The sequence below is a fragment of the Trachymyrmex cornetzi genome, unplaced genomic scaffold, assembly GCF_001594075.2.
Source record: "Trachymyrmex cornetzi isolate Tcor2-1 unplaced genomic scaffold, Tcor1.1 scaffold200, whole genome shotgun sequence".
In the NCBI taxonomy this organism is placed as follows: domain Eukaryota; kingdom Metazoa; phylum Arthropoda; class Insecta; order Hymenoptera; family Formicidae; genus Trachymyrmex; species Trachymyrmex cornetzi.
Genome location: NW_017296637.1, coordinates 490,260 through 503,656, shown reverse-complemented (window position 1 = coordinate 503,656; position 13,397 = coordinate 490,260). Strand labels below are relative to the sequence as shown.

The 13,397-nt window shown below is 32.4% G+C and overlaps 1 protein-coding gene across 4 annotated transcripts in view; it reads left to right on the top strand.

Moving 5' to 3' along the window:
• Positions 1-13,397, top strand: part of LOC108759676 (repressed by EFG1 protein 1) — a 40,109-nt gene that overhangs the window by 4,109 nt on the left and 22,603 nt on the right. For 2 of the 4 annotated variants that reach the window (XM_018505226.1, XM_018505225.1), the window contains exon 1: positions 8,639-9,732. The exons of the other annotated variants lie outside the window; for them this stretch is intronic. In XM_018505226.1, coding sequence (XP_018360728.1) covers positions 9,641-9,732 — 92 coding nt within the window. In that variant the 5' untranslated portion in view covers positions 8,639-9,640. Of the gene's footprint in view, positions 1-8,638; positions 9,733-13,397 lie in introns of those variants that run through there. 4 annotated transcript variants of the gene reach the window in all.

The following is a 13,397-nucleotide window of genomic DNA, read 5'->3' as shown; positions in this document are numbered from 1 at the left end:
AAATATACGATTTTATTTAATATTATACAATGATTTCTCGTGGTTGCATATATAATTATCGGATTAGACATAGAGATTTTATATAAATTTTATAATGATTTCGAGGATTCTGTCCCACGATTACATTAAGTGGTTACTCCCTCATTTATTTCAACATCAAAAATTGAGTTGTTTATGAAGATGTTTAGACACTACGTCAGATGAAAAGTTATTAATATATTGTACGTTCCCCCGTATACGAAATATTTATGTATGTATACTTTTGTTTAAAATATATTGTTTAAATCATTTTGTTTCTTTAAAATGGTTATACTAATCAATTGTAATTATATTACCACAATTATTTAAAAAATGCTTTGTGGTTTTCCCCTCGCATGTTTTCTGTAAAACGATTTGCAGACCAATGTTATATAATCACAGCAAAAATATATCCGAGTTCGCTTTTGTAATTGCAATGCAATGTACTGTTACGTCGTTTATGTGAAGTGTCTAGAGTACTGTGTTGTTACTGCAGAAGCTGTGAGAGATCTTTGCGAGATTCAACTAGTCACTTCCAGTCACTGCGTATTTGTAATCGAAATTCAATGTGCATGAGAGTGCAAAACGATTTATGCATTTTGATAAACATCTTCCGTCGCGGCTCCATCGGCGGCGTGTAATTATAGAAGACAGATTCTCGGCGTAGTGCGGCAATGCATCATCAGATTGAAGATTGCCTTATTGCGATAGTTTTTGCGCGATAATCTTAAGAAGATGATTCCGAAATTCGTTAATAGTTTAAAATAACTGAGAAATATAAAGTGTGAATAAGTCGGATATTTTAAGTTGCTTCAAGAATACTAAGAAACTGTACTTTTTTAAATTTTATTTTCCAATTATAATGTTAATTACGTGATATTACAATTTTATTTCATGTAATTCGTTTAGTCAATCCGATTTATTTGACAAGAAGATAGATATTATTTATCTAATAGATAATGGATATAAGTTTAAAAATATTAAATATAACTTTTTGTAAAAAAAAAAAATATTTATAAAATTCTATGTAACGTACAATTCGTAATTTTTGCACTGCGTCAGCGTATCATCGAGGAAGCAGTCATTAACTGTTTGAGAAATGTTCTTCCATATACACTGTTAATCTCTTTGACCAGCTAAAGAAACTTTCTCCCTCTCACTGTCAAGGATTTCTCAAACAATATAGTAATTTCCATTCTCTTCTTGATCTTTTCTTTGTTTCGAAGAATGGAATCTATATAAATTTCCTCTTTCTCACTAATCGGGCATCAACATTGACAGATTTATGAAACAACTGTGAGCTAATCAAAATTACTGCCGTGATTGCATAAGTATTTTTAAATTAGTCTTTTCACAAAAATTGATAAGTGAGACCGTAGGTACAGGTGCACTCTCGCTTTCTGGGTTAGAAAGTTACACCATTGGCAACGCACCTTCCTTTGTGGCGCAATGTGCTTTATAAATGGGATTAGAATCCGTTCCGTGGTATCTAATACGAGTCGCTTTATCTCGATGACCGACTGTTACAATAATAACGATGTTTCAACTTTCAACCTATAAAGATGTCGCAATAGCTCGACAGAAAAATAAAATCTGATTGTAATGATACGCGAATCGATTGAAGCAGAGCCGACAGATTGAGTGTCGAAGGTATATTATATACGATTACATATTTTTTTTATATAAAAAATTAATACAATTTATTTAAATGTTTTTTGCTCCATACTTATCTATGATTTTTCGAAAATTATTAACAAATATAAAATTATTTTCTAGCTAGAAGGAGGTAAGGTATATATACGTATATATATAATATGTATATATATATATATTCCCTTAGTAGTTTATATTCTCAAACGCAGTCTAGATTCTAAACAATAGCATGTGTGCAGTTGATACCAAATGAAGATTAAACCCCACCATATGGCAAATGATAAGGATGTACACGATTATTAACGATTAAGGAAAAATCCCCGCGCACGTATCTTTAATAGGAAATCAAACACATCTATTCTTATAATATACGTTCGAATGCGTATTTACAATGTACGGTCCCAGAAACGGGATAACCGCATGTTGAACACAGCAGCTGCAGCTAATCCCGCGGATTACAATTATTGACCGCCAACGTGTTGTAGCGCCAGGTCGCATTCAATTGACCTCCGATGCACGAGCTGTATATAGGCACTCTTCCGATTGTTACAGGGTCCGCTGTGCGTGACGGCCGCCAGCTGAACTTGCTTTCGTCAATTCCTAATTGTGCTAGTGAACTAATGATAGTATATACGAAGGAAGAAATATTAGCAATTACCGTAATTGGAGAGATCAATTTTCTTTTCTTAGCACATCAAATTCGTGTAATTAACGTGTATGTTTAAACATCAATATTATAGTTTATCATTGACTCCGTCAGATCAAATTTCTGAAATTTCATGTTCACATAATTGAATAACTGATTCCAATTAACGGTCCAAAGATTTTGCCCTAATTCTATAAGATGATGTGTGTTCTGTCAATTATTTAATTATTCAAATAAATAATAATTAATCCAAGTAAAACTGTAAAATTTCATTGAAGTCACATATACATCCGCCACATCTAGTTTTTGATATAATAGCTGAAATATTTTTTATACAATTATTTATTTATTAATAATAATGATAAATAATGTGTCATAAACGATATAATAATAATAAAAAGTTAAGAAACATAAGTTTAATGTGTATATGTGTCGATTGACAAATTGATATTTTATTTTTTATCTATAAGTAACTTTATTCTTTTTTTTCAACTTTTTATTTATTAGTAACTTTAACCTTTTATGTATAATACTTTTATTCCAATATACGCAATCCTGTGAGTATAATTTCTTCTGTGATCTTAATATCTGTGATCTTAATTACATTACTTATTGCCAGCATTTCATATAATCAGAAGAGTACTCTTTTGTTACAAATGTTCTTTAATAAAGGCGAAAGGCAATTCTCGTCCGGTTAACCTTAATACAAGGTAAAAAGTCATTTATTTAGCTGACCACACCTTTCACATTGGCATGAATCGATGAAGAAATGAGGAACTTTCGCGTTATATTCTCTTGATCATCCTTTCGAGTAACAATGTAAATGCGAAAGCCTGTTCACCTTTTCAAGATCCGCGTTCAAAACCTTTCGTGATCGTCGTATCACATCATACAAATGGTCGTAAATAATTGAAGGTTGACGTCTAACAGACTGCAATAGGATAGGTCACACTTACCTATGCATCATCTCGTTTAAATTTTCTTTGAAGAATAAAAGAAGAAAATTTATATCATTACTTTATTATTTTGAACTCAAATTTCAAATATCTTTTTTCGCCCATGAGAAACAAAAATGAAGAAGTTAAGGTACAAATATATTGCTTTCTCATTCAGTTAAGAAATACCAGTCATTGCTAAAGAATAATAAAAAAAAGCATATTATATGAAATTACTACTATTAATATATATATATACTTCTCTCTCTCTCTCTCTCTCTCTCTCTCTCTCTCTCTCTCTCTCTCTCAGTGACAGTGAATGACCTGTTTACGACAGGCGGGTCTATCGGGATATAAACTGAATAAATTCGAGATCAATGGCTCGTGCACCGTTAATCTTGTGGCCTTCTCTCGCGTGGCTTTGCTCGATCGAGAATCTGATCTACCTATCCGATGACTCCGCTGGTTTCACGCCCGAACGATTGCATGGATCGATACACCTTTTCTTGTTCTATCGTTTCTTTGAGAAATTTTTTTAATTCGTTGAAAGCTATCGAATAATTTTATAGTGAAAACGATCCAGAGAGAATTGAAATCTGTTCGGATCTTATATATTAAAAATTATTAGTTTATCATTATATATTGAATTAAACTATTTGTTATATTGAATGAAATTATCTTTCTTCTAACAATATAAGAGAAGAGAACAAAGAAAAATCACCAAATTAGAATAATAATAGTAATCGAAAAAGAAATTCCTTTCTTTCTTTTTTATACTTTAATATATAATTTAGCATAATAATAAACTGTACAAAAACAAAAAATTAAATTGTGCATATTTATATGTAAAATGTCCATTATGATCATATATATATATGTACGTCTTATTTACTTATTTAAATTATTTTTTTAAATCTCTAAACTACATTAAACTATCAAAAACTATCTTCATGTAGCAATTATTAATAAAATAAAATTCTAAGGTATAATGCCTCGTATGTTGTCATAAAGCACTTACGTTTCTTTAACTTGCTTTAGTAATTAAAGTTATAATCAGCGCGTACTTTTTTGCATTCGCGTGATTAACGTAGAGATGAAAGGAGAAAACGTGCTTACAATTACATCCTCAAAATGCGTTTCTTGAAACATTTTTCTTCAAAAATTTCTTCTCTTCCAACTGCTTATAAAGTGATTGATCTATACTGCCGTAACGCTTTTAAAACTCATAGTGGCGGCAATCCAATATGGCCCTTAGGGTAGCGGGAACTCTGACGGATCGCCGGCGGAAGCGACGATTTTAAGTGCGGACTGAAAGACATATTTCGGGACAGTGTTCTATATTTACACGCGGGTATACGCACCTATATGTACGAGAGAGCGTAGAGCGATTTACGTGTCTGCGACTCTCTCGACATTCCACGCAACTTTCTTTGTGGTTCCCCAGGGAATGTATGTGCATGCGTGACTCTCGCACCACACGCCGCTCTCTGGAATCCCGCTTACGGAATGCAATGCGAAACTTAGTCTCGCGACTTCATCTTTGACCACCGACCAGCAACATTTGTCGATTTATGTGGCGCTTAAATTACGTCGCTGTCGCTTAACATTACTAGCGCCGCTGACCACTCATTTCAGAAGCGTGTTATTTACCATTGAGCTGTCTATTTGTAATAGTATATATATAAAGATATCTTACAAAAGCTCTTGCAAAAAGACATATATTATTTTTTGGGAAAGGTTTATTATTTTTAGGGAAATGTTTAAAATTTTTTTAATAATGGCTTTAGAATTCATGAAGCAAAAAAGTATTTATAATTAACAAAATTAATTACTTGAGTTAATAAAAATTTTTTAATATTTAAACAATGTTTCTAAAAAAAAATAGAATTACTAAAACATGTAATACAATAAATGAATTTTTATATAAAAAAAAATATAAATCAATAGGAACATATTTCGCTCGTAATTGTCATATCGATTAATAAACGCATAAGAAAGAATGACGGTGGACACAGTTTTTCAGAGATCACAATTCTATATAGTAATTTTTGTATCATAAAAGATGCGAAAAAATGTGTGAGAATACAACGTGATTTATTAAAATTTGATCTAAGTTTATTCACGTGTAGCACGCGAGAAGAAATAATTCTAACAATAAATGAAGAATGTTAAAATATATGTATGTTAAAATTCAATTAGCCTTGCAAGAAATGGCTAAAGGGAATACTGCAGCTATAATTCAAGGAAACACCCGTCTTAGCAATCTGTGACAACATTCCGCACAGTTTCAGCTCGGATGTGCCGTTTTCAGTTTAGTATCATTACGCGTAATTTATAATGATCACAAGGTAGGCACTTCACTTGCTTCGTAACCAATACAGGAAACTTATCGTCATTGCATATGAAGAGAACTGACGTCCAAATATTCCAAACTCTCAACATAAATTTAATTCATAACATATGTATATAGGACTGCATATGATCAATCTCAAGTTTACTTACTTTGAAAGTTTAACCCTCTCTATTGTATTTTTGATAAGATAAGCATAATTTTATTTGACTCTGTTGTACAATAGTACGAAGTTCAAAAAGTAATTTATTCAATTATTTTATTAGTTTCCACAATGTTATTTATTTAAATTATTTAATTATTCTTTAATTAAATAATTAAATAAATAATTAAAGAATAATTAAGTAAAGAAAAGATAATTTTTTATCTAAATGAAGCTATACATATTTTAATTGCACGCGACACCATTATTTTATAAAATCTCAATTTTACAAGTACATGCTTTATTTTTACAAAATTATAAATCAGAAATTGTAACTTCTTAGTATTTAACTATGGATGGATAAAATATTGACATAAATTAAATAAAACTATACAAAATTACATAAAAATCTTATTTCCTAAAATTCCAGTTATATAACTTTCTTCCTCATTTCTAGTTTTTAATTATTTATAACAAATATTTTTAATTGAATAGTAAACCCACTGTGTAAGTATTATCTTTCGAAGCAATTTATACGTACCGTTAACCAACCTTTCTCGACAACTTGCACATGTCGCGAGTTCTCTATGCGACGTGCCCTGTTCTCCTGAGCTGGAATAACTTGACGCCACGAGTCGCTAGTTAGAGGGAGAGACCCCCTCGGGATCTTAGAAATTCATTCGTGAAACATTCCACATAATTTCGCGTCGGCAACGCTGTTTTCGGCGCATACCGTCGCGTCGTGCATTGCACGCGATTTAGAATACTCGGCCCGCAAAATCGTCGCCTATATATTGTCAGGATTATTCGCGACAGGTCCTGCCGCAAGAGCAAACATGTATCATGCTCTTCCGTAGACTTCAAGCTCGCATATATTGCAACAACTCGACATGGAAATTTATGTGAGTTATAATTCACGTACATTGAATCGTGCTTTTACGTTCAGCGGATTTTTCATTCTTATTTATTATAATACCTGAGATATAAGAATTTAAATATGTAAAAGAAAAATTTTAAAGCCTATAATATTTATTAAGATTAAACATAGGAATAATTGCTATCTAATCTTCTTTGTTACTTTTTTCTTTGTTATTGTTATAAAAAGTGCAAAAGGAATCGATTAAGACAATATTTTTAAGTAAAAAAATCGATTGTTATTGTTTTTGTTGATTTAAAGTATTTACTTTAGAAAAAAAGGAGGAAAGATGTAAATATTGACGTCTGCACGAAAATAAGAATTCCTGTGAGTGAAAATCAATAAATACGTATTATAGAAATCCTAATTGCGATTGATCTTTATAATGATCTCGTGTGTTTTAAGTGCAAATTATGTGGCGGATAGCCAGATTTCTGATGGTAATGGCGCAATTATAACGTGGCATTCGTTTAGTGTGGCTTCTCTCGTTACCTAATAGTAATAAGCGTTCATGCACCATCATCGCGGATCGTTAAATATTGTCCACTGTGTCATGCTAATGTCCGCATCTTAATAGAACGAGGATTCAGACGCTAATTGTTATTGCGCTCATTATAATTGTCTCTCATTGAAACAATTCGGAATGTTCCTGTGTTCGTAATTAATAGTCGTAAAACGAGCTGTATACAACTCGTAGTCTCGTGAGAGTGGATTAAAACGGAAATCGATTGAGACAGATAAAATATCTGCCCGATCGACGAGGTCTTAATCCGGGCAATGATCCGTTGCGTGCGGCTGTTAATTGGTCAGCCCTCAATGAGCTTGATATTACGGATCCGGCGATAAGACTGCATGTGCAGACTCGAGGAATGTACGATGTAAAGGATGATATTGTGTGCAAATTATGTAAGATAATAACTCAGGTCTTTGTTAAAATTGTTTAAATTTAATTCGTCTATTTTATTTTTGAAAAAAGATATTGATGAAATATTATTAAACGTATTATTAATATTTTAAAAACATTTCAAAATGCATATTTAAAATTCAAATTTAATTCGTTAATTTTGCCGGAAAGAATAAAGATAAAATTATTGCAATAATTCTAAGCACATTAGAAACGGTGTTTTTGAAATTTACTATTTTGTTATAATATTTAATACGGATATTAAATTTAATGCGAATATTTCAAAAGTTTATAGGTGTGTTTATTAATAAAGAATACTAAATTGTAATAACTTTTTATAAATGTCACTTTATTCATTTTTTCTTTCAAAATTGTTTTAATATACTTATAAAAGTATTGTGCATCTATGAAAGTATTTACAAATTATACAAATATTTCTGTCTTAGATAATCAATGATTGAAAAATCTACTACGAGAACCCCTTATATTTTGTTCTATTAAAGAAAGAGAATTTAATTATCATTTATATTTTAAAGATTAACACGGAAAAAGACCTTGGAGGAAAAATGCTAAATGAAAAATAACATTATTTACTAGCATCTAATTCGGCCCCACCTGTGCTTGAGCGTGCGCGCGCGCAAGTACTTATGAAACCTGCGCGGCACGCGGCTCGGCGACCAGTCCGATTCCTCGTCGCAGTGCGATACGGTCGATAGAAGCAAGCCACGTAGTGTAGCCACGGTGGTTGCATTGAATTGCAGTAACGAATGCGACGCTACCGCATGGCATATGAGAGTCACCCCTTGGCACTACGGATCGCTTTACGCGCTTCTCCCCTCGACATTAGAACAAGCCTGTTCGTACTTCATTCTATCCGTGGATGCTGAAGAAGTTACAACCACGTGAATGAAACGTTACAATTAATTTCGGAATGTTTATCGTGGAGTGTTTAATATTGCCGTAAAACCTTACCTGTATGTGGTGCAAAGAATAATTTTTATACTATGAAAAAATTATGTGTTTACAGTGATTTATACACAATTATATTAACTGTTTTACACGTGTATTGTAATTGTTGACTGAAAGTTTTTGCGGAAACCTTTTATAATTTTATTTTTCTTCGCAATTCCATCGAATCTTGTTTATTGTCGACCTTGAAGATATAATAGCCGGAGATTTTACGCATTTATATGAGATTCTAAGGCTCATTGCGAATATGGAAAACAAAGATGTTTTCAGGATGTAAAGAATCTTTAACGAGACCGCAGACAATTGTCGAAGAAATCGGAACCGATTCATCACAGTCACATGAATCCTTTTATTTGCAAGTTAAACAATTGAGATATACAGTATAGTAAAGATTTTGTACAGATCAGTCGCTTTAGAATTGGAACCACGAAGTGGAACCGTAACAACCGCGATACAAATCTAAGGCAAAAAGAAGGTGAAAGAGCTATTGAAAAAGTATGAGAAAGAAGTACAAATAAACACGCTTGAACGAACATCAGCCAACTATAACGTCTCATACAAACAGAAGCGCCACAATTACCGTGACATTGGCTACTGCTGTGAAAACTGTTTACGTATATCAAGCCAGTATTGGTATTAGGACACTTCACGAATTCACGTCACGATTCGAAGAATCGTGACACGAAGAATCACTGACCTCAGGAAGAGGCACGTTCCTCTCTTATTTTTAGTTCCGGATTCAATGATAAATTGTGATTTGTATCAAAAGATTCACACACCGTATGTATCTGCTGAGTCAGGATAATGCCGTCTATGTCAAAATTTCTAAATTTCTTTTCCATAAGATATCATGAAAATAACTTCGAGTCAACTTGAGGAGCATTACGTGCATGTGCTACAAAGTGCAATTTAAAGGGTGCAAGCTCGAAGACGTGACTGTAGCGACATTTGCGAAGTATCGATCGACCTGCATCTTGAAGAGGATGCTCCCTTCGGTCTTGTAGGAGCGAAATTCTCGTTGTAGTCACGTGGAAAGCAACGATAGACGCAGCGAGGAGAGAAACGAGGAGAGAGATATTTTCCAACGAGGGACATCACGTCGCCGTCATGGAAAATCGATTCGCCGCCACCGACCACCCCGCCACAACCACCCGCCGCAGTGCAATGACCTCCAAACCGGGAAGATCCTATAGCGTGAGGTAAGCAGCTTCGTAGTAGAAATCGAAAGGGTCGCGAAAGGCGGAAGAGAGGGCGGGAAAGTGATGAGTTTACTGAAGAAAGAGCTTGGCCCCCTCGTAGAAAATAGCCACAGCTTCACGCGGCATCCCCGACGTCTACATTCACGATGTTTTCCTTTATTTTATTTCCGGCCTTGGCTTTCTAAGAAACGTTTTTAAACTTACGGCCTCATCACTTCTTTTTTTTTTTTTACAAAAGAAGAACGTCAGCTCCTCTTGTGAAGCTGATATTTCACACATGATCTCGTTAGAATAAATGAGAAGATATAGTGTGTTGTATCAGTATTTTGTTTTATCGTGATACTAATTATTCATGTATATAATATAATTGATCTGTTATATTAATTACTGTGAATATTTTACAATAATAAATTGGTGTGTTAGATTTTTTAAGGACCTTTTGAAAAAAATCGCATTTGATATTTGAAATTTGTTCAAGAAAATTATCACTTTTCATATAGCTATGAAAAATGCATTTTTTTTTAATTTCTTGAGGGTAGAAAAATTTGAAACGAATCATATATGTGTACATATATGTACTGTGTTTTAATTGCTTGAAAAGATAGTGATTGTAAGTTAAAGTTTTTCATTTATGTATTGTTCATTTACATATTGTTTCATTTACATATTGTTTAATTCACATACTTAACACATTAAAGAAAAAAGTAATTATAGGCTAAAAATAAAAATAACTTTTATTCACACTAATTTCGTACAGAGAAATAAAAGATTTGCCAATTAAAGATACAGGAATTTCTGCTGCAATTTTTGCAGATCTGTTTCACTTTTGTTCGTATTTTTTTCGATATCAAGGTTTAAACTGGGTGTTCTAAAGCTGAAAGCAAGGTCATCTTTGCGCAGAACGACGCAAGCACGATACAACAAAAGTATCTTTTAAATGTAGCGTCCATAATTTACATGTGCGTAAGCACGCTTGTCACCAAACATTGATTCTACATTTAGAGTGCATATAAAGAGGCTGTTCTTACTGTACGTTTAATGCTAAACACAGCTGTCTGATTTTAAATCGTTGTATACGATACATCCGAAATGACGAATACATCTAAATATATTTCGGATACGCACAATGATCAAATAAAATTCAAAATTACGCGATCGCATTTAACATTAAATGGATGGTGAGAGCTAAAATTATACATATCGTGAATTTATCATAGAATCCATCAGAGTTTTAAATTCTATTTATTCAGCAACATCACGTTTAATGTTAAGGGGCACGTACTTTAAATGCTGAATATGCAGTCGGAATACAAAAGCAAAGCGTTCGTAGAACTAATGTGCAGTTTCTGATCTGGCGCGTCACATCGTTCCAGAAGAATTCGCCGGCGGACGAATTACGAGATAACTGACAGGCATAGTTATTATTCCAAACTCAGAGACTTCTTTGTGCGCGAATGCGCTTCAGTCTTTGAATTCCCTTGGAAATGAAGATTGCCCCTCCTCGCCCTTTATCGGAGATTTCTCTACGTAAATAAACATAAAAACGTCTCGTGCATCTGTATACCGCTTGCGAACAGTTTATATATAGCGTTACATTAAAATAATCTGTGATCGTCGAGAGAAGAGTAATGTTTTTCTTTTACTCACGGATTAAATAATTACTATGTTTGATATATGTAAAAAATGCGAAAGTAGATAATAAGTTGGCCTGCGAAGCACTAATTATAATATTAATATATCATATTAATATTTCAAACAAATTAACGTACTAATTAAATGATAACATGGTTTTAAAAAAATAGTTATGGCTCAATGAATTAATACAGAAGAACTTATTCTTTCATGTGAACTTATTCTATCGATTTTCTTCATGCCTGATGATTGATTATTAATTTTTTCCTACTTGGTTGCAATGTGACTTTGCAGTTTTTCACTTTCTACATTATGTTTTACCTTAATGATTAAGAGGATATTATAAATACGAGTCAAAAATGAGCGACATTTGTCAAAAATTGCTTTTAGTAATTATTTTTCTATGAGTTTAAATTATATTAAATCATTTATTTCGTTGTTATAAACATTTTTTCATGGCCTTTTGTATTATTGTTTGTTTTATTATACACATAGAGGCATTTAAAAAAAATATTTTTCTAAAAATATAATATAATTATAATTATAATTATTAAATTCAAATATTAATGTTAACACGTACATGTTAATAATAATTTTAATGATAATTGTTGTAAGTATAACTGATTACATGAAATTTTTTACACGTTTGCGGAAAATTTTAGTAAGATGATTGATTGATGGGATGTTGCATAAAGATGACTTAAGAAGTGGCGGATAACAATTTATCTTACCTACCCACCGATCGAAATTGTTTGATGGTTGCATATGAAGTAACTATAGCTGGGAGATCGTTGCAAGAAAGATCGTTTCTCATTAATCGAACGTTGCACGATTTTCAACGCCAATCTGTGTAGCCCAGCGTGATTAAATCTTGATTCGCCTTCATCGAGTTTACTTATTGTTTCCGAGTGCTCCAGAGTGCTAAATTACCTACTTTCGAGGCCTTCGGAGCGATTTAAGAGGATTTCATTGTAACCGGTAACAGCAAGTTTCCGTCGTTTGTTCAACGCGCGCGACGATGTGAATATTTTGCAAACGAAACGTTACGCAACACGATTGAATTCGAAGATGTCATGCATATAAAAAGTAACAAGCATGAAAGCAAGAGGAAAATAAATAGAAATTCGAAAATGAATAGAATACCAAATTGGATCGCTGTTTTTCACGACAAGAATAAATTACTGCAGTTATTCTTAAAGATGGGCATGAAATGAGAATTAAAGTGTTTTATAAGAGAAGTTACGAGGACGTATGTATACATAATAAAATGAAGTATACCACGAAATTACACTTGTCAGTGCTAATAAAGTCTTCCTGTTTCTCTTCTATAATTAATCAATAAAAACATGTATAAGCAAATATCAATTACCATAAAATTGAATTTTTACAAATTGCGTTGCAATCTTCTGAGAGACGTGTAAGCGCATCAATTTAACGTTTAAAGCAATGTGCTATTAATCGCACAAGTGCGTTATATCTCGTACGTTAAAAGGTACATGCCGCAATTACGTAAAAAGGAAAGGACGTGTAACCATGGGGATTGTCGCACATGTGAATAATTATCTCGAGATTGTCGTATTAATGTGTTCTATCACGTTCGAGACACTTTTAGTTTGAATTTGGTATACAGAGTGTTCCTCTAATTGCCATAATTTTTTAGATGCTTTTGATGGTTTAATAACGAAATGTTTCTAACAAAAGTTTGTTGGTTTCTAATAAAGAATTACGTACGAAAAATTGAAAGTTCATTTTTTAATAAAAAATCAAAGTCAAATTTTTTTAAAGCGAACCTATAGTTTTTTCCATATTTTTATTGTATATAAAAGACAAATTAAAAAAATTTTTTAATGCAATTCTTTGTTATAAATTAATTAATTTTTGTCAAAAATATTTTATTGTTAATCTACCGGAAATATTAAACTGTGGCGATCGATTCGAGGAACATCTTGTATACGGAGAATCCAGAAAACTCCTCTAATTAATTATAGATGTTTTGATCAATCTGAAATTAATTTGCTAAATATCACGAAGTC